General features: G+C 41.9%; 1 protein-coding gene across 16 annotated transcripts in view; it reads left to right on the top strand.

The window, feature by feature from the left end:
- Positions 1-21108, top strand: part of Slc35b3 (solute carrier family 35, member B3) — a 28748-nt gene extending 7640 nt beyond the window's left edge. For 4 of the 16 annotated variants that reach the window (XM_006516527.3, XM_006516528.3, XM_006516530.3 and 1 more), the window contains exons 4-11: positions 1378-1470; positions 8586-8740; positions 10074-10181; positions 13268-13365; positions 15401-15493; positions 15887-15998; positions 18433-18502; positions 20324-20935. In XM_006516527.3, coding sequence (XP_006516590.1) covers positions 1378-1470; positions 8586-8740; positions 10074-10181; positions 13268-13365; positions 15401-15493; positions 15887-15998; positions 18433-18502; positions 20324-20474 — 880 coding nt within the window. In that variant the 3' untranslated portion in view covers positions 20475-20935. Of the gene's footprint in view, positions 1-1377; positions 1471-8585; positions 8741-10073; positions 10182-13267; positions 13394-15400; positions 15494-15886; positions 15999-18432 lie in introns of those variants that run through there. The other 12 variants (XR_001780746.2, XR_003950411.1, XR_001780745.2 and 9 more) reach the window with 8 other exon arrangements.
- The last annotated feature ends 269 nt before the right edge of the window (positions 21109-21377 follow it).

Here is a 21377-nt window from a genome sequence, read left to right as displayed (position 1 = left end):
GGTGGTCCGTGTCTAGGCTAGCTCTCCTAGCTGGCTGTGAGGTTAGCCAGGATGACATGGGTGTGCACATGACATGGAGACCAAGGACTTGTGTAGCATGGCATCCTTTGAGTACGTTAGGAGCGGCAGAGCTGGGCCATGTGCTGGGATATTATTCTTTAGGTTTTCTGTTTTAAGAAAACCCTTTACTGATTACCATTGTGGTGGCCCCAGTTCATATTCCCATCAACAGTGTATAAACATTCCTCTTTCCCTGCATCCTCTCCAGCTCTTAGTGCCCTGTGTTTTCTTTCCCATTCTGACTGGGTTGAGGGTGACTCTCAGAGCAGATTGAATTTTCATTTCTTTGATGGCTAGGGATATTGACCTGTTTCAGATATCTCCTGGCCATTTGCATTGTCTTGAGGATCGTGTATGCAGTGTCTTAGCCCACTTCCTGACTGTGTGATTTGTCTCACGGTGCTTAGGGTTTATGGTGCTTAACTGGGGGGAGGAAAGAGTAATGTGTTCTCAGTATTAATCCCCTCTCTGGTACACAGTTAACACAGATATCCCCCGCCCCTTCTCTCTCTCCTCTCTTTTTCTGTAGGCTGTCTCTTTACTCTGGTGGCTGTTGTCTTTACTGGGCAAAAAGGTTTTTAATTTTATGTGATACAGTTTATCTACTCTAGAGAGTCTGTCCTGCATGGCTAATGTCACTGCCCACACTTGTATCTTGAAGTGCTTTCCCTTAACAGTTCTTATATTAATACAGGGAATAGTGTCTGGGAAGGAAAGCTTATTGGCTAAGTCCTCCAGGCCTTTAGGTACCTCATTAAAATGGAGATCTGCTTTGAGCCTAGTGACCACAGGACATGTCCTCTACCTCCGGAGGGGTTTAGGGTGTTGCCCTTACATAACTGATGTCCACAAATCTATGGAGGGTTGCAGCTAGTAACGGGCCTGGTGCCCGGGAATCAGGCAGAGTGCCTACTGTCACTTTCAGGGTCACCGAGGCTTCTAGCCTTAGCTTATCCAGTTTCCTAGCACCATTTGTTGCAAGGGGTTGTCTTTTTCCCATTGTGTGTTTGACACCTTTGTCAAAAATGAGTTGGTGTAGTTGTGTGTTTCTTTCCATCTCTCCTGTTCTGTGTTCTGTATCTGTTTGGGGGTCTACTGCATCCTTTTTATCAATAAGGCCTTATAATAGAGTTTACTGTGATACCTTCCGCATTGTATTTTCTGTTAGAAGTGCTTTGAGGTCTGTTACACTGATGAATGATTCTTAGGATCATCTTAACTAATTGTGTAAAACAATGCATTTGAATTATGATAGGACCGTGTTGAATCTGTAGATCAGTTTTAATAATGCACTTATTTTCTCATTAATTTTGCCAGTCCAGTGTCACCTTCAGTGTCTTTCTTCAGTGTCTACGAGTATCGTTGGAGCAGTCTTTCAGGAACTCCTTGGTTTATTACATTTATTCCTAGGTTAGTTGTTTCTTTTTGTTGTTTTCGTTTATTTTTTTTCTAAACAGTTGTTAAGTAGGATTTTCTTCATTTCTTCCTCAGCATCGTTGGCTTGGGTTTATAAAATTCATATGAAGAATCATCTGGTGGAGTCTTTAAGTTCTTTAAAGCTAGGATCGTGTTTTATACAAATGAGGATGGTTTGACTTCTCTTCTCTGTGTTGTCAGCCCTTGCAGCAGGTGGCTTTATCCACTAAGCCATCTTGCTGGCCCTCTAGCTAAGATTTTGAGTACTTTGAGTATAACATTGGCCATACGCTTGTCATGTAGAGCCTTGATTTTGTTGATGTGTCTTCTGTTCCTATCATCTTAAAGAGTTTTAATCAGGAAGGAGTATTGAATTTTGTCCATGATCTTTTCTATTTTCTACATCTTTTGAAATAATCTTGTGATTTCTGTTCTTTTTTTTTTTTTTTTACACACACACACACACACACACACACATATTTATAAAATTTCCATCGGCTGTTGGCAATGTAGAATCCTAGTCTGGAAAGAAATCACATATTCCCAGGAATACCAGAGAATCACAATATAGATTTGATGATGAGCCTCAAATTTTACTCTATTTCCCCTTTAAGGATATGCTTCCTCATTTGTTCAAAGGCAATAATAATAGTTCCCGTCTCATGGGGGAGTGATTTCTGTTCTTAAGGTTATTTATATGGTATATTACATTAATTTGTGTCTATTGAGCCGGCTTCATCTCTGAGATGAAGCTAATACATCTGCTAAATCCATTTGAGCAGTGGTATAGCTTAAAGTTTCCTTGTAGATTTTTAATTTGAATGACTTGTGTAGAGATGAGAACTGACAATAGAATCTCCCACTATGTTGCACTTACACCCATGTGACTTGTAAATGCCTGTTCGTGTCTGTATGAAGTCATGAGCCACAGTGTTTGCTGCATGTTTATTCACAGTAGTTACAGCTGCTCTTCAGTTGTTCCCTTTATTACAATATGCTGACCTTCTTTTTGTTCTAATTTGATTTCAGGTTATCAGCTATCAAAATACTATGCCTTGTATTTGGTTTCCATTTGTTTGGCATGCTGACTTCCATCTTTTGACTCTCAGTGTGGGTATCCTCCAGAGAGATGCTTCTTGGAAACATTAGTTTGAGGTCATTTGTTCCTAGAAACTATGTACTAACCACTGTAATTCTGTTGCTTAGACTCTTGTTCTTTTCCCTCCTGCCAGGGGTTTTCTGGTGTATTACATCAGACATGATCGATTCCTTCTGAGCTCGCCTTTGTTGTCTGCTACTCTGTGAAAGTCTTACTCCCTTATTTTCTTATGATTGAGAGTGTTTTTGCATCTTCCTCTGTGTATAATATTCCTTTAACTATCTTCTGGAATGCTAAGTTGGTGGTCATGAACTGCCTTAATTTGTGCTTATCTTCAAATATTTGTATTTCTTTATCAACTTTGAAAGATAATGCTGCTGAGTATAGCAACTGGGTCAGCACACTTGAGCTCTCTCATTCCATGATTTCCTGACTGAAATGGCTGATGAGAGGCTGATATTCCTCTAATAGTTATGTCTCTGTAGGTAAGCTGACGGTTTCCTCTCACAGCTTTTAACCTTGTTTCTTTGTATTCCTGTTGTCCTGGCTTTTATGTGCCATGAACACATTGTTATCTGCTCATGTCTGTTTGGCATTCTGTGCCATGGAGACATTGTTATCCACTCTTGTCTGTTTGGCATTCTGTGCCATGGACACATTGTTATCTGCTCGTGTCTATTTGGCATTCTGCATGAGCTTTTGTGTTTCGATGTCCATTTCATTCTCTAGATCTGTGAAATTTTCTGCTGAGGTTTTATGAGCTGCATGCCTGCCATTCTTACCTAAGTTTCTACCCACGGTGCTTAGGTTGGATTGCAGAGTTCTTGGGCTTCAAGGTAAAAACCCTTTATTGTTTTCTTTATGGGTATTGGAATGCAGGGTTTGTCTTTTGTGCTCTCCAGCCCTGAAACTCTTTCTTCCTCTTGGTCAGATTTCTTGGCAATGTTTTCCACTGTTTCTTTATTTGATTCATTGAGTTTATTTCCAAGTTTCTTTTTTTCAAAACCTCAATTTCCTTATTGATTTTCCCCCTTACCCATATTTTTCATCCATATTACTGAGAGTCAGTCTCTCTCTCTCACACACACATGCACACTTTTTTTCAATTTTTTTTTACATTGCTGACTTCATTCCAAGTCCTGTTTTTTGTCCTACAGCTTGTTTGCATATTCTTTAAGGTCACTTATTATTTTGACTAATACACTCTTGAAGTCTCATCTGACACTTTGCCATTTCAGTAATATCGTTGAATTCAATAATTGAGTGGGGTCTTTTGAAATCACACTGTGTGCTCTCTCTCTCCCTCTGTCTCTCTCCCCTCCCTCTCTCTATCTCTGTCTCTCTCTCTCTTTCTCTCTCTCTCTCTTTCTCTCTCTCTCTCTCTCTCTCTCTCTCTCTCTCTCTCTCTCTCTCTCGTGTGTGTGTGTGTGTTTTCTTTGAAGCTGTTTAACACATCTCTTGGTTTGAATATTCCTTCAGTCCTATCTGTATATCATCATATTGAGCAGCCTTTTCTTGAAGGCTCGGTCCCTACCTAGTTCCACTCAGAAAGGGGAACAAGCAAACCACATCACAGAGGATAGAACACACTTAAAGTCAATACAGCTCACACTTCACCAAGGACATAAAACAGAAAATGGCAAAACCCAGTGGCGGATTGCTGTCGTGTTAGGAAGGATTGTACTAAATGTGGAAACAATGAATGAATGAGATGAAAAGGAAGGACAATAGAAAGCAGCAAGGGTAAATAGAGGAAAGGAAAGAGGAGGAGAGTGTTACAGAACAAAACAGAAAAAGGCAAAAGATTTCAAAACCAATAAACAAAAGATTTTCCAATAATGAGAAACTTCAAAAGCAAAATTAGATAAATGTTAGGAAAGAGAGTTTTTAAAAAGGATAGGTTTATTTGTTTCCTAAAATAAGGGCAAAGTGTTGCTAAAAGGATTGGAAGAAAAACATAGGAAGTATTTAAGAAAAAGAAAATAGAAATGCTTGCTTAGTAATGAAAAATGGCTAAATAGAATTAGATGAGTGTATGAAGGAGAAAAACATGTAACTATTTTAAGTACAGTAAAGTAAAAATACTACTAAGTGTTCCCAAGAAAGAAAAGCTTGGGGGTCAGAAGGATGCAGTCACAGCCACCTCCCTGTGGGTCCTGCCTGTTTCTTGTCAGCAGAGGCAGGTGGCCTTGTGGCCTTTTGTCTTTGCTGTGGTTTGTGTGGTGGTGAACAAGTGCCTATGTTCAGTTTAGATCTTGTCTTTGTAGCAGAATCCCTGTAGTTTGTGGAGTAGGCAGACCCTCACCCCCTGTGACTCCTTACCTAGAGCCTCCTGGTGTCACTGAAATTCTGCTTGGAAGGAGTCGTCTCTTGTGTGTGCTGGGAGTGTGGCCCACACAGAGCTTTGAGATCTGTGCAGACAAAGCAATCCGTTTCTCCTTTGCTGCCCTCTTGAGTATTGATCTCCCTCTTGGAGGAATACAGCTGTGGATGTCAAGCAGCAGGGTTCTTGGCTCCCACAGCAGGCTCTCTTGTTCCCTGTTTTAAGGCCACCCCACATAGATAAGGTTTGAATAGTGAGTTTCCTCAGGGTAGTGCCAAGCCCCTGCCCTCTGGGTGGGATTCCTCTTCAACACTGACCTGTCTGCCTGAAACACCAATCTCATCAAAACCCACCACTGAATCAGAGGTTTTTTTCTGGCCTGTCTCCAGGATAGAGCTGCCTGCATCTTCACCAGGACTGACTTCCTTTTGGATGAGGCTCCTCTACCACCCCAACTCTCAACAATAGTCAGAGCTGTTTGGCTTGGCTTCATGATTGGTATACCCACTATGTTGAATAGAAACTTTTTTATGCTGCTGTTTCTTCACCAAGTCAGGAAGAGCTGGCAGCTAGGACTGAAAGTCCAAGATTACTATCCTTTTCTCTGCTGTTTGACCTTTGTGTGTGTGTGTGTGTGTGTGTGTGTGTGTGTGTGTGTGTGTGTGTGTGTGTGTGTCTGTTTGACCTTTGTGTGTGTGTGTGTGTGTGTGTGTATGTGTGTGTGTGTGTGTGTGTGTATGTGTGTGTGTGTGTGTGTGTGTGTGTGTGTGTGTCCCTCCCTCCTTTCCCTCCCATCCCTGTGAGCATCCCTTCTCCCTACAAGCCCATTTCCCACATTCTTGTCTTGGTTTAGAGACCTGTATTCCTAAATACTGAAGAGACACATTTCTTTTTGCTAAATCCAGAACTCTTATTTGAAAATATTTTCAATTAGTAATCATATAGATTTGAAAAAATACTTTGGTTTATCTTTAATGGCATATAAAACAAAGCACAGTAATCCTGTGACCATAAACAGAAGGTGGTTAGGAATGTGGGCATGGGATCTGGGAGGTAATGAAGCGTGTTCATCCTTTCATCGAGTCTAGGATGCCTATATTCATGTGTCTGTGGGACAGTTAAAAGATAATAAAGACAGTACTGACATCCCATCTTTTCTATAAATGTTTAGTGCCTTAAAACATCACAGCTTTTTTATTTTTCTACATGTAATTGTTTCAAAGTATATACTTAGGTAACTATTTAACTTTACCATTTATTCAAGATTCTTACTGGAAGAATCTAACAAATGTCTTTATAGATTTTATTTCCCAAATTGTATTGCTGGTAAATTGTTACAGCAGCTGTACTTAGGTCCTCAAGTGCAAGAATATCTGCACTGCTTTCATGCTCTAAGACTCCAAGATAACACTCGGTGATAGACTAGGAAGGGAACTAAATAGACTTCCCAGAACTACTAGGGAGGGGCTGATGATGCATTAGCTCTTGGAAAGACAGCTCCTGCCTGCTGGGGGTGAGAAGGAAGTGCCTCCCTATAAAGCCAGCCAGATGAGATATGTGAGGGCTAGCTTTACCTCAGCTTTCTAGCCATGTGACCAGAAAGTATCTGAAAATAGAATAACTTGCATTTGACTTAAAGGGATACATTTCTAGACTTGAAGCCAATACGGTTGTGAACTGAGGCTGTTTCTTCAGAGGCCTGTTGTCTTGACATACGCAGAGGTGCTTTACAGCCTCTCTCTCAGCCTCAGGGCTCCTTGTCTTTGGTGTCCTTGCTTCTGCACTTCCTTGCCTGTTGCTCTTTAGCCTTTGACCCACACTCTGCTTGCTTGTTTCCTAGGTCTGTAAGGTCATGAATGACACATTAGCAGAGAACAGGATCTAAAATGTAAGGATCTTGGGTTTGCCCACTGCCTCTCCTCAGCTCTGTCAAGGCCTGTGGAGTCTCTGAGCTCTGGGCCTGCCTGAGTGTTTTAGGAGGAGCATCACAGCTCCAGTGTTTGAGACATGGTGCTGCCATTGCTCACCAAATAACAACTTTTTAGCCATTGCCTTTCCTCATCACCCAGGAGGAAACAGTACCTGGAGCAGGGCTGACAGTTTTATAAGGTCATGTAGCAAGTTCATCTGGGGCTTAGAGCTTCTGCCTGAGCCCCTGAGCCTTAGGCAACCCCTTTCTACCTGTAGTCTACTTTTGTAACCTTTCCTCATAAGTTTGCTGACTGGAATTTTTGCTTTCTGACCACCATTGTTCACAGTTTATCTTTGAGGAAATGTATGGGTTTTTGTTTTGTTTTGTTTTGTTTTGTTTTGTTTTGTTTTTCTGGTTTTTATCCTTAGCTGGGAGAGTGATGTTTCCTCCTTTTCTGATAAGGACAGCAATTGGCCAGACTCCAGGGTCTGAGGAAATACAGTTGTAGAAACTGAAGGTTACCCTATGGGTGGGCCAATTCTTTGCACTGGATTTTTAATGTTTACTCCTGCAGTAGTACTTAAATGTGAAAAACGTCAAAGTTCAAAGGGTAAATAATATGTTTCACTTGAATTTTTCTAATACAATATTTTAGTGTATGTGTACCCATATAAAGATGAGTAGAGTTTGGGTGTAGCTCACTGGGTGGAGTCTTTGCTTGCCATGCTTAAAGCTCTGGGTTCAGTCACTGGCACCATATAAGCCAGGCTGCAGGGCATACACCTGTAATCCCAGAGCATAGGAATCCATCAGAAGAAGCTGAAGGTTCTCCTCTTACATAAGGAATTTGAGGCCAACCTGGGTTAGAGAACCTGTCTCAAAAAAGGAGGAAGAGAAAAAAATGGAGGAAGTATGACTTTGTGTTGATTTAAATGCCAATGTAAATGCCTAAATGTAGGTTACCTCACAGCATAAGCAAATTATGTGAATAATTCTTTTTTATGTTCACCACACCAGTATGCCAGATTATTATTTTAAACTATTAATAAGTATTCAGAGTGAGCATATGCCCATACCAATGGCTTAAAGTTCTAAAGATGGCAAATTCAGATTCTCCTTCAGGAAACCCTAGTAGAGCCAACGCTAAAAAAAAGTAGAGGTTACAAAAACAGCATCAGAAACTTTATCTGAAGCTGATTACTGAAATTCGGAAAATGGAAGAGTGATTTGTAAGACATTGGAGCAGCCTCGTGCGTGGAGCTGTCAAGCCAGGACCTTGTCCTTGAGAAGGCCTCTGACATTCCTGGTGGTCAGAGTTTTCCTAATGCTGGATGGAAGAGTTAGGAAACAGCAGCAGTTTAAACGTTAGTTTACAACAGTAGTGACTGGTGCCTTTCGCCACTGTAGAGGCCTATATGTTTTAAATCATCTTTGTTTTTATGAATTGAATCAAGATAGTTTTTATCTATACCTAGAGCTACTATAAAAACAAAATCTTTGATCACCATTTATCCATGAGTTAGAGTCTCAGGAAGTATCTTACTATCACAACACATGGTTGAGATTCCTCAGTGATGATTCAATAACAGTTTATCGTGATTTTTATCAATATCATGTACCGATAAGCAGTGTTACAACTTGAAAAGAATGACATTTTAAACGTATGCTTCCAGAAACATTAACCAGAGATCAGGGAAGCACATTGTAAGCCATCATCTTTAAAGTACTATGAAACTGGGTCCCACAATGAAGGTTTTAAAAATTGTCTCTTCCAGAATACCAGGAAAAACCTACATGCTAATAGCTTTTCTAACTGTGGGTACTATGGGCTTATCAAACACTTCCTTGGGCTACCTGAATTACCCAACCCAAGTCATCTTCAAGTGCTGCAAACTGATTCCTGTTATGCTAGGAGGAGTTTTTATTCAAGGTACAGTAATACTGCTTTTATACTGTTTGAAGCACACAACTATGTTGTGGCATCTGGCATTAGGAAAAACAATCAAATGTCCACAACTGAGTTCTTGAGCATTCTAGATATTGTAATAGTACCGTATCTGGTAAAAATAAGGTATTAAAAACATTGATATTTCTCTAAATATTGATTGGAGGTTCATAATTTGGATGTAAGAGAGAATAGCCAGCATTTTGTTTTATTTTATCTTGGAATTTAATGCATCCCCACCGTGCTGTATTTGCATAGTGAGGCTTGTCTGAGTGGACCCCCTTCTTCCCTGACTGACTGTACCAGCTCTCTGATGACTTAGAACCCATCTGGGTCAAGCTGGAGAGAAAGAGGAGGCAGTTAGAGCAGCAAGCGTTGGGCCAAGTTGTTGCCTGCTCCCTGTCTTGACGCTGTTCCCATCACTGAAGGGCTTAGGCAGCCTGCTCTCAGTTTGTGCATCAAGATGCCTTCCCAGAGACCACCTTTTACAGTGGAAATGTACCAGCCACCTCCCTGGACATTAAAGATAGTGGTTTGTTCATATGGAACAAATACCTCAGTCTCTACTAAAACTTCTGACTAGGCACATACATTACCTTAGAATCTTTACCAAAGGTTAGAATACATGTCACTTTGTAAATAGAGGCAAAGGAAAATGAGTGAATTCTCCCCTGTCTAATGGTCTTCACATTGGTATTTATAAGCTGAAACAGTGTTTAAAATAGCCAGGCCCATTACTCTCTTCCCTCAGTAGACTTAAGCTTATGAACTTCAAGAACATACACAGCCTTTTAATAAATAAAAGACATACTCATTTCTATCAATAGTTAAAATTGAGGGGTATCCTTTATTTTTTTCAGTCTTCCCAAATTGCAGTCATGTACTGTATAAGGAAGCCTGCTCACCCGTAGACTGGGATTATGATAATACTCCCCTGAGATAAATTTGCCCAAAGACATCACGTCCATCTCAGTCTGTGTGAGTGCCTGATGATGTTACAACAAAATCCCCTCAGGTGCATTCTCCGGCCACATACTCTGAAGTAAGCGGTCGGTGCATGTGAGTGGTTTTGATTTTTGTTTTCCTGTCATAATAACTAAAATAGGATCCCATTTCTGTCTTACAAGAACATGCAGTGCCTGGTTGAAACTAAAACCTCCTAGGATTGTTGTATGCTTGCTCTGAGTGTTCCTTATGCTTTGGGTATTAGGCATGAACAGCACATCGATCCATATTCTGCCTGGTGAGGCACTGTGAGTGGACGGCAGGCCAGGCAACTATTTGCATAATGAGGCCATCTTCCTCTTGTCTCACATAGGAAAGCGGTACAACCTTGCAGATGTGTCTGCCGCAGTGTGCATGAGCCTGGGCCTGATCTGGTTTACCCTCGCTGACAGCACAATTGCACCAAACTTTAATCTGACAGGTGAGGAATGGATTTGTATCCCTAAGTTGAATTTTATTTTGAATAAGAATTTGTAAGATTTCTTGAGGACTCTAAATGATGTTATAATGTCCGTGGGTCCCACACTTAACAAGGCTCTCACTCGGACTTTCCAATGATAGGAAAAGTATCGCAGCTCTAGCGCTGTGACGTGGAGGTGCGTGACTAGAGGCTCCAGGTGCATCAGTAGCTGCCAGACATGAGAGTCGGCATGTGTGTGCTGATCTGTACCTGCACACAGAAGTTGTGGGGAAATCATGATGATATAAATTAGAATTATTTGTGTGTGATTTAAGTTTCCTCCAATGTGTGCTATACTAACTTTTGTCAATTAAAATTTATATTTTTCAAAAGCCAAATAAGTCTTTCAATATGTCCAGGGATAGAAATAGGCACTAGAACACTGTCTAGTTTAATAATCATTCAGATAAGTTGTTTGTGGGGCATTTACTACATGTACAGTATACTTACTAAGTTTTACTAAGAACACAGTGTTGACTAAAATTACACTTAAAGTTTCCACATCAGAAAAACAAAAACAAAAAAGCACAAGAGACCAAGCAGAAAGGCAGTATTGGAATACCAGCAAGCTCACTGTATAAGCTAATTATCTCCATAATGAAAATACCGGTTACATTAGAGCCACACTTGTTTTCATCAGTCAGACCGGTTATCAGTCAGTCTTCTTAGCCTTAGTTACCAGCCTGTTCTCCGTGTTTAAATAGAACGAGTTGGGCCTGGGGGCAGCCCTCTAGCAGCCACAGTCCTGGGGGCTTGGGGTCTCAGCTTTCATCGGAACCTCCCTGCATATACAGAGTGTTCTCACAGTCACACCTCTCGCCGTCAAGAGTCAAGAATTTTCAGGAAATCTTTATTTTTACATCACAGACTTTCATTTCAAGAGGTTGCCTGAAACAGACACCATCGGCTCTTCTAGTTGAAAAACAAAGTTAGAAAAGGCACGAATTTGCAATGAGTGAGATTAAATTTAGTAAAAATATAACCAAGAATTTCTGGGTGACTTGCAGTCCCTTTATTCTCCTTCTGTAGTATGGAGAGAACACTTTGCCTCCTACAGAGCTGGTGGGAGGAGAGGAGGAGATGGCAGAAGGTGTGGGAACCATTTTTCATGCTGTTCGAAGCTTGCAAATAACACTCCCCCCTACCCTGTGGCCAGGCTAACGGTGTGCTTGAGGTGATCATAACTGTGTACTCATTCTGTTTATAAACTGTATCCTAGTCCTGTTTAAATTTAACCTTTACGAAAAACAGTGAAATCAACCTCTCTATGTTTCGGACTCTCTGCTGTACAGTATTCACTACTTCTTGGTGACCCATTTATGCTTCTGACTGTACTGTACTGTGTGTGTGTGTGTGTGTGTGTGTGTGTGTGTGTGCGCGCGCGCGCGCACGCGCGCGCGTGTGCGTGCGTGTAAAGTTGAGTGTGACTAGATGGAAAATGATTCTCTGGAAACTAGGAAGTGTTGAAAGCAACACTTGGCTATAGAATGATAACATTTGGGTGTGGCAGGGTGTGCTGTTCCAAGTCAATAGAGTCAGAAAAGCACTCTCCAAACGATTAAGACAAACCTTACCCACTCCGTGTACTCACTCCCTTTCAATAGTCCATTTGCTGTGCTCTTTAGTAATTAAGAACGATGGTCTTCGTTTGAAAGAAGAGATCGTATCAACAGATATCAGAACTCTCCAGAACAAATCAGGCCCACTCTCGGGTAAAGAGCACCAAGGGTTAGTTGCTTTTGTCTTGACTTTATGTGACATCACCTCAGGGCTGAGAAAACACACACACACACACACACACACACACACAGCAGTGAGAGGGCAGCAGAGGGACGGGCGGGACAGCCAAGGAAGGTGCACCTCGGGCACTGGGAGCTTCTACGTCCTGAGTTCCATGACTACATTTGGGAGAAATACAACCCAGCATACTTCATGAAAGAAACTGGTGGGCACTGGTCCCCTCTGCTTTTAGAGCAGCGGTTCACAGCTGACCCTTTGGGGATTGAATGGCCCTTCCACAGGAATCACGTAGCAGATACCTTGCATGTCAGAGATTTGCATTACCATTCATAACATCAAAATTACACTGAGGAAGTAGCAATGAAAATAATTGTATGGTTGGGGGTCACTACAAATGAGGACCTGTACTGAAGGGTCACAGCTTTAGGAAGGTGAGAGCCACTGGCTTACACTTCAGCCTGTGAGGCCATGAGACCACAGAGAGAACTGTGACTCCCTTTCCTTCCTATGTGAGGCTCAGGGATGACGGTTGGTCGTTCTCATGAACACCTGTGTGCTGCTTCCTAGGAGTGAGTGCTATCACCCAAACTATGCTATTTAGTGTGCGATAACTTAATCCTGTTCACATTCTCCTCAGGACATGAAAGAAAGGGACGTTTGCTTATATGATCAGCTACTGGGACAGTTTGACTGGCAGGCTAACGAAGTCACTGTTGCATTAGATGCAGCTGAGACATCTGCGGAATCGAGGGCAGATCCTGAGCTGGAGCTGCACTTGTCAACTGCGCTCCCTGGAAAGCGTGGGTCGGGGAACATGAGTACGACTTATAGAGGAGACAGTGTAGAGTTCCAGGCAGGAGCCATGCCCCAGAAGTGACCTTGGCAAATGCCCGTGTGTTCCTTTTAAATTGAACATTTTAGAAAGACACTGTGTGTGTGTGTGTTTTCTCTAAATATTGGGTGTTTCTCTTTTCCCCTTCTGATCGTTTGTGCAGCTCCCAGTCCCAGTAGATCGAAGAGTTTCTTTCTCCTACACTTGTTCTTCCATCACACCATCCTTGCTAAAAGGAGAACTGTGATGAGTGTGGTCCTGATGGCAGCATTAATCAGTTTGGTGGTGTCCGTCTTTTTTATGTTAATATCATTACTGTGTGCCTACCAAAGCAAGCTACAGATCAGAGTAGGCAGCATTCCAGCCAAATGGGAGTGACAGCATGCTTTTGATTTTGTTTAGCCCAGTTAGATTTCTGGCCAACCTTGCTTCCCGTCCGCGTGTTTAAAGAGGATCACTCTCTTATTCCTTGAAGGTGTGATGCTTATCTCCCTGGCGCTGTGTGCAGACGCTGTCATTGGGAACGTTCAGGAGAAGGCCATGAAACTGCACAATGCTTCCAACTCGGAGATGGTGAGGACCCCAGCACTTCCTCGAGTCTGTAAGGCGCACTGCTGGTTTTATGAAATAGCTACAGTGCCAAAGACTTAATGTGCATTTTAATCTACTTTATCACTGACGTGAACATAAGAATACTGTGGAAGGTCAGAAAAAAGGTCAGAAAAAAGCCTGTCATTGCTAAGAGCTCATTGTATAACTGATCAATATTTTTCTCATTAATTTCGGTAATCTTTTATCTGTTTACAAAATCCTCTGTGACATTGTTTTTCTTCTGTTTGTGTTCCTCTTTGGGTTATACTCAATGTGGAAGTTTATAATTCTTATTGATGGTTTCTGGCTACATGTCAAAGCCTTTTCCAACTCAAGATTTTAAAATTTTCATCTATGTTACTTACTAGTTTTATAATTTCCAATTTTTATTAAATAGTTCCTGCTAAAACCCAATTCTGTATATTACACATCCCACCCTTCCCACTTGTTTTAGATGCCTTTAAAAAAAAAGATCTCACATCCTCACAGAAGCGTCTGAACTGAATTCTCTAACCTTGATATCTGCCTCCACCCACAGAAACATGAGCAGCTTCATTCATTCCCCATCATTAGGACGAGTTACTAGAAGCCTCCCATAAACTAGAGATTCCACTGGGATTGTGATTGGTGGGACATTGACTTCTAAGTTAATTTAGGGACATGACATCTGTACATAATTCTCTCAGTGTAAGACCAAGGTCTTTCCTTCTATTCAAATGTCTTTTAAAATATTTTTATTTTATTTTTAACTGTATAATATTAGAGGGAGAAAGTGTGTGTGTGTGTGTGTGTGTGTGTGTGTGTGTGTGTGTGTGTGTGTGTGTACTAGTGCATGAAGGTAGATACCAGCAGAGGTCAAGATCCCCTTAGAGTTGGAGTGTGAGCCACCCAACATGAGTACTAAGAACCTGACTTTGCAATCCACATTCTTAATTCCTAAGCTATTTCCCTAGTCTTCTAAATTGTGTCTTTTAGATGCCTACTGGATTTTAAAGTATTCTAAAGATAAAAACATCTTCTGGTTTTGTTTTTATATAGGAAAATGTGTTTGTGTGTGTTGGTGTGTGTGTGTGTGTCTCTGTGTGTGTGAAAGAGAGAGAGACAGAGAGATAGATAGAGAGAGACAGGCACACAGACAGACACAGAGACAGACAGACAGCAAGAGCATACTTGCTTTGCTGTTCAGGTGGAACACACTACATTAAAGCAGCTATGCTTCCTGTTGCTGTCGGGGCACAGCATGGGGCATCATAAGTAACATCTCCATAACAGGAACCTGAGCTTTGGAAGGCATTTTTGTGATCGCTTGTCACTCTTCATGGCTGGGGTAAAGATGGCCTTAGAATTAAGACCAAGCAGGTCACCTGGAAACTCAAGGTAGCCAAGAGGTCCACAGGCTTTAAACTGAAGTCTTGGTTCCTATCCTAGGATACTTCTGGCTCTCCTTTGGGGTGGTTACAATCTGAAGCTTCAGTGTGTTCATTTGAAAGTCAAAAGTTTTACTTGTGAGAAGTCCACACATGCTGGGGAGCATAGCTGACTTGTAGCAGGCATATCAGTTAGACGGTGTTTGACACACCGCTCGGTGAGGAGGCTAAGAAGCTGGAGTGAAAGTGGCTGGGGAAATTACAGTGATGATTCTCATATCTTTTACACCCTCCAATGTTCAGGGTATTTTTTCATATCTTATAAGTAGCTTTAAGGATTTTGTCGTGTTCATGCTTTTAGAGTGATAAAATCTGCTTCAATAAGTAAAATATAAAAGTATATGGAAGGGTTCATATGCCATGGATTTTTCGTTATGTAATGCTATATATGCATTTAGATACTGGTTCATGGGCCACTAGAATCAGCCATTATTTCTAGAAACTTGAGCCATAGGGCAGTGATAATAATGTTGCTGTAGTAATGTTTATTCGTAGCACAGATTTTGAGTAGGTTAACTATGCTGTGTGTGCAAACCCCTGCGTTTCCCGTTTCAGTGTGGTAGTCATTTTACTGCTTGTGCCTCTGCCAGGTTTTGTATTCCTACTCAATCGGGTTTGTGTACATTTTGCTGGGACTGTCATGCACTAGTGGACTGGGCCCTGCAGTGGCATTTTGTTCAAAGGTAAGCACTCCTTGCATTTTAAAAAATAAACATCTTGCATTTAATAATTTTCTCTGTCCTGTTTTTTTGCCTAGTTCAAAAATGGCTACTGTTGATATAAATTGGTAACCCTTTGAATACAACATTACAGATCCTCAGAAATGATTGATATTTAATTTTTTATTCATTCTCTACCCTGTAAGTTAATTTTTAAGAAGTTCATAATGTACCAGTCAAGGATTTTTCATATCATCAATATTTTCCCATTAAATACAAACTAAATATTATTTGCTTGACTGCATTGTGCAGTGACTTATTGCCACTCAGGACGCTGATTAAAATGTGTGCTTGACTTTGTGTGGTACCTCAGGGTTTGCAGTGTACTTTTCTAACAGGCCGTCTTACTCCTTGCAGAACCCTGTTGGGACTTACGGCTACGCCTTCCTGTTTTCCCTCACTGGATACTTTGGGATCTCCTTTGTTCTGGCCCTCATTAAAATCTTCGGTGCACTTCTGGCTGTAACAGGTAGGAGCCTGGCTTAGACTGTGAAGTAAATGTTTCCATTGTTTACATTGAAGTAAAAGTTAACATGGCTTCCGATGTTTTGCGAATGGAAGAGCGGGATCTGGTCCCTAAAAATAGTAGTACTTGTCTCCAGCTCAAACTCCAGTAGCTTGTGTGGGGTTCTAAAGGAAATGGGTTTGGTCTTGATTTCCTGTTTTGAAGACTTCTTTCTCCCCCTTTGTGCAGTACTGGGGAAAACCCTGGGCCCTCAGCATGCTGGGCACGCATTCTGCCACTGCGGTGCATCCCTGGCCCTGAAGGCTTCATTTTTATGTCATGTATATACATTTTCATGAAAAACATTAAGTACATTAGAAAAAAATTCTGTAAAACTATAATGGAGTGAAACCCCTTCAGGGAAATACTACTTTCATATACTTTTAATTGATCACTGAAATTCCAGTCTTCCTTACACTTAAAGTATGGCGGGTGCATTTTACATTTTTCAAGCCTTTGATGTGGATGTTTCCTGACACCACCCCCAGATCTGTGTCTTTCTTCAGCAGTGATGAGTGTGTCCATGTCCACACTGTAGAGGACTGAAGATTGCCTTTGCGGTATTTGGAGAAATGGGGGGCTGAGCAAGGGGAGCCAGTGACCACTGCATCATTTTCCAGAGCTCTTAATGCACACCTGTCCATGATAGAGGCAGAAAGTTTTTACTGTCAAAAGACAAAGGAAGGAATAGTAACAGCTAACATGGAGCCCTTCCTGTGTACTAGATACCATTTTGAGTGAGTCCCAACCAGCAGGCACTATAAACTCAGATAATGTGAGTGTGAGAGGTTAAGTGGCTCACGTGACAGCCTGCTAGAGTCAGGACTCCAGCAAAGCCCTGGTTCCCCAGCTGCTGCCTTCACCATGGTTGGTCCTCAGTACCCTCCCTACCATCAGGGCTTCTTGCAGGGCGGCTGCATGGAGGCTGAGAATTTACAAGACGTACAGTCCTCTAGAAATAACACATCTACCCACATTTTCCTCTGCCACAGCCTGTCACACAACCACACCTAAGTTAGGGAAGACAGGAACACATGCCCAGCTAAAATAGATGCCCTAAAACCAGCCATTGACGCTCGGGCCCTGACATGTGTTCCCAGAGCAAGGTCTTGAGTCAAGTGCCAGGAACAGGAATCTGAGACAAGGTCTGGGACAGAGAGCAGCAGTGTGAGGGCAGAATGCCAACATGGAGAACCCTGTGGCTCCTCTTGTGCTTGCGCTGAGTCGGACAGTGTCGGGCCTTCAGCAGAGGTTGATGAGGAATGCCCAGAGTGGGAAATGGTGTTAATACGTATGTGTAGAGATGAGGACTGTCAGAACTGCTGTCCCCGCCACAGAGGTCACCATGCCTAAGTAAGCCATTGTGGGGTGATTGCCTTGAATCCAGTGGGTTGGAGGCTGGAGCAGGATGAACGAGACATGGCAGGACCTGTCTCAAAACAAGCAATGCCCATGATGAGCCGTACACTGCGTTAGAAGGATAACTGCAGACAGACAGCTTTTGCAGCCTGTTTTTAGTAAGGGTTCAGCCTCTCCTCTAGCCCACCACCCAGCGGAGGCAGTGGAAGAGACACGTTACAGGATACGAGGGGCTGGACCTGCTCAGTGGTTCCTTGCGGGTGAGCTCAGTCGTGTTGGGCAGCAGTGCAGTCCTGTAAGAACACCGAGTAAGATCCAGCAGCTGCAGAGCAGTCTGTTCAGCACGCCCACACTGGATGACCCGGCCTGGACAGTCCAGTCCTTAAAGTAAGCAGACACCAGGCAGCTCTAGTTCAGTCCTTAAGACAGCGCCAGGCTCGCCAACCTGCCTGAGGCGGGCTGCGGCGACGGCAGCAAGCTGCCACGGGAACCTCACGGGCAGTTCTTGGGCGACTTTCTCCCAATGGTAGCGTTATCACAATTTGAGCTCAACAATGCTATGGAAGGCAAACCAATACATGTGTGTCGTTAGTGAAGAGAGGCGGGACAAAGAAAACCAAGCTCAGTGCTCATCTCCCACTGTCTGTGGTTTATATTTGTATTTTCTCATCAAGGGTCCTCTCACCTGTGTCTGCTTCAGGAGAACAGTCTCTCACGTGTTTGCTTTAGCAAGACATCCTTTCACCTGTGTGTCCCAGCAAACTATTGTTTGACGTAGCTCACTTTCCAATGAAACTAGAAGTTTCCACTTCAGATAACCCTTGCTCTACCCAATTCTTTCTTACACTGAAAGCCTCTCATGGCTCCAGTGTGCTGTGACAGCTGATGAACACTTACGACAGTTGTCCTTAGACATTTGATTTGATCAGTGCCAGGGATCTTAGTGATTCTGGCAGACACAGACCTATAAATATTTGTACAGAAATGAGTTCCAGATATTACCATGACAGTGAGATGCATCTAACTCTTTTCCCTACAGTGACAACAGGAAGGAAAGCAATGACCGTTGTCCTGTCCTTCCTGTTCTTTGCTAAGCCGTTCACTTTTCAGTAAGTACTTATGTATCAGGGTTTCAAAGTTAGATACTGGATTTCATATTTCACCTTAAACAGCAGTGTTTTTCCAACTTTTACTTTTGTAAAATTTATGTTAACGTGTGTTAGCCTGTTGTCCTCCACAAAGAATTCTTTTCATCCCAGTCTCTTATCTATTAAGTGCCTTTTTCCTATTTTAGGAATCTGTGCATATCATTTTATATACTTAAGTTACCCAGCTAAGCCCAGTGGAAATGTGGTCTCGTTAGCATGGGACTGCATGAAAGGGGAGTGTATGACGGACGCAGAGTGACTGACTGGGTGAAGGGTACACACCAGTGTGGCTGACTGTTAGTGGGGTGTGAGCACCAATGTGACAGAGTGGGAGCAAGATATATGTTCCAGTCTGGCCGAGTGTTTGTGGCGCGTCAGTGCCGATGAGAGTGGAGTATGCCATGCACAATGACTGAGTGCACGCGTGTAATGCAGGAGCTGAGTAAACGATTGTTCTTGTATATATGTAAAGTATATGTTTAAAATTCATGTGTGTAAAATTTTTATTTATAGCTTCCTTGCACAGCAATAAGTGATAGAAAGATATTCTGTAAATTGTATCCTAATGATTTTGTTGTGGGTTTTGTGAAAGTGTTCAGCAGTCTTTTTACTATCTACAAATAGGTAATTTTAAATAAAATTGTAAAATAAATACCCATCAGTATATTACAAGTTGTATGTTGTTTATAGATAACCTTTCTTTATATGCTATAATACTTTAGTAATTAAATTATGGTGAGCCTTTGCTTCCTGCAGACTGTGTCCTTTTTTGTCATCTATGTCCCACTTTACTGGGACAACCAGTTGAGTACTGGGTTGAACATACAGTGTAGCCTTTGATAGACAGGAAGCTGGTATTTTAAATATAGTCTTAAGTCTCTTGGTAATTGTTAGACTTTGAATATGCCAATAACCCCAAAGTTTAAATTACTCTCATTTTGTAAAACTTTTTCCTGTATGTGATCAACCTAGTTTTTAAGGCTTCTTCTATACAATGTAGACAATGAGCCAAATCCACCTCCTACTCTCTCCTCTTTAAACTGCTGCTGGCCTCCCCTCCTGACATTTCTGTCCCAACTGAATGCATTCTATCTTTCATTCACTACTGAGTCTAATTGGTGCTGCTAGTCTGTGAGTGGATGCAGGGCAACCCACAGCATATGTGACCAGCCTGGGGCTGCATCCCTGAAGAAAATTGATGCTCCCTCCCTGGGCATCCATCAACTGCCAGTACCTTCGCTAGGTGAGGCTTCTTGATGCTTATATTTTATGTCAACTGGACACAGTCAGGAGTCTGCTTATCAGAGGGAACCTAAATTAGGAAAGTCTCCATCAGATTTGCCTATAGGCAAGCCTACAGGCGTTTTCTTATGACGCATATGTGAGGACTCACCTACCTCACTGTGCACAGTGCCATCCCTGGGCAGGTGCTCCTGGGGTCTATGCGAAAGCTACCTACGCAGGCCAGAAAGATAAAACAGGTAAGCCATGTTCCTCCAGGGCCTCTGCTTCTGTCCTACCTTAACCTCCCTCTGTAGAAAGGGACTTGGGATGGGTAAGCCAGACAAAGCCATTCTTCCTTGAGTTGCTTTTGGTTATGGTTGTTAGCCGAACAGTGGGAACCAAACCGGACCAGGCTTCATGAACCCCTCCCGTCTCCATCCAACATACGATTCTAATACAATTATTTAGACCTCTAATAGCGAGTTTTTATGTGATTAATTATGGACTAACCACTCTATGCCTTAATTGCTACTATCCACTTTCTCATTTCTTTTTTAGGTATATATGGTCTGGCTTGTTAGTTGTCCTTGGCATATTTCTCAATGTTTACAGCAAAAATATGGATAAAATAAGATTGCCATCGGTGTACAACATGATAAAGAAAGCCATGGACATGAAAAAGTCAAGGACGTTGGCACAGACTGTGTAGGAACTGTGTTCTCCTATTTAAAATAAAGCTCTGTGGGAACAACCATTAATCAATTCACTTTGCAAAGGCTTGTGATACAAACCAAAGGATCTGAAGGCCGCTGTCAGATGAGCAGATTGTACATCCAGTGGTTCCTTGGCATCCACCTCTACAGAATACAGGCTTTTGATCAACTCCAAATGATCAAGAGCCCACACCTAGGACGTGTTGCAATAAAGTCAGTATGAAGGAAAGTGCTTCCTAGCAATGTTCTGAACATTTCACTGGAAATGGACCGTGTTGTAAGACTGATTGGAAATCCTCCCAGCCTGCAGCGCGGTACTGTGAGTGGCACTGTGTCTCCATTCCGTTTTGCTGGTGTTATTTAAATTCTTCTCTGTTATAAGAGTGAACTGATGATTTGAAGTGTAGAGAAAATACCATTCATTTATAAATAAAATTATCCTGTGATTTTTTTTAAATGGTGTTTTAATAGAATTTGTTATGGCAGAGAATGGAGATGGGATGAAGGGCTAATGTATACTTTAAAACTTGGGTTTTTAAAGTTTTGAGAAAATAACATTCACTTAAATAAAATTATCCTCTCATTTTTAAAAAAAATGTATTAATAAAATTTGTTATTGAAGAAAATCAAGGTGGGAAGAACTTACGTACGCTTTAAAACTTGGGTTTTCACTCATAATGTAAAAATACTGTGAAAGCATCCTCATCTCTCCACAGGATGAAGGGCTTCAGGGAAACGCCCTGGGTTATACAATGCCACGGTGGTCAGCTTTACCCTGGGTTTTTTAATTGGAGGACTGAAGTTAACATCTTAAGTTATATGAAATTATCCTTGCTCTTTGTATAAGGATGAAATTTTATTTCAAGGTTGAGATGAAGTGGGATAGTTTAAGAAACACG

This window comes from Mus musculus, chromosome 13 (genome assembly GCF_000001635.26).
Source record: "Mus musculus strain C57BL/6J chromosome 13, GRCm38.p6 C57BL/6J".
NCBI lineage: Eukaryota > Metazoa > Chordata > Mammalia > Rodentia > Muridae > Mus > Mus musculus.
This window is presented reverse-complemented; position numbering and strand designations above follow the sequence as displayed.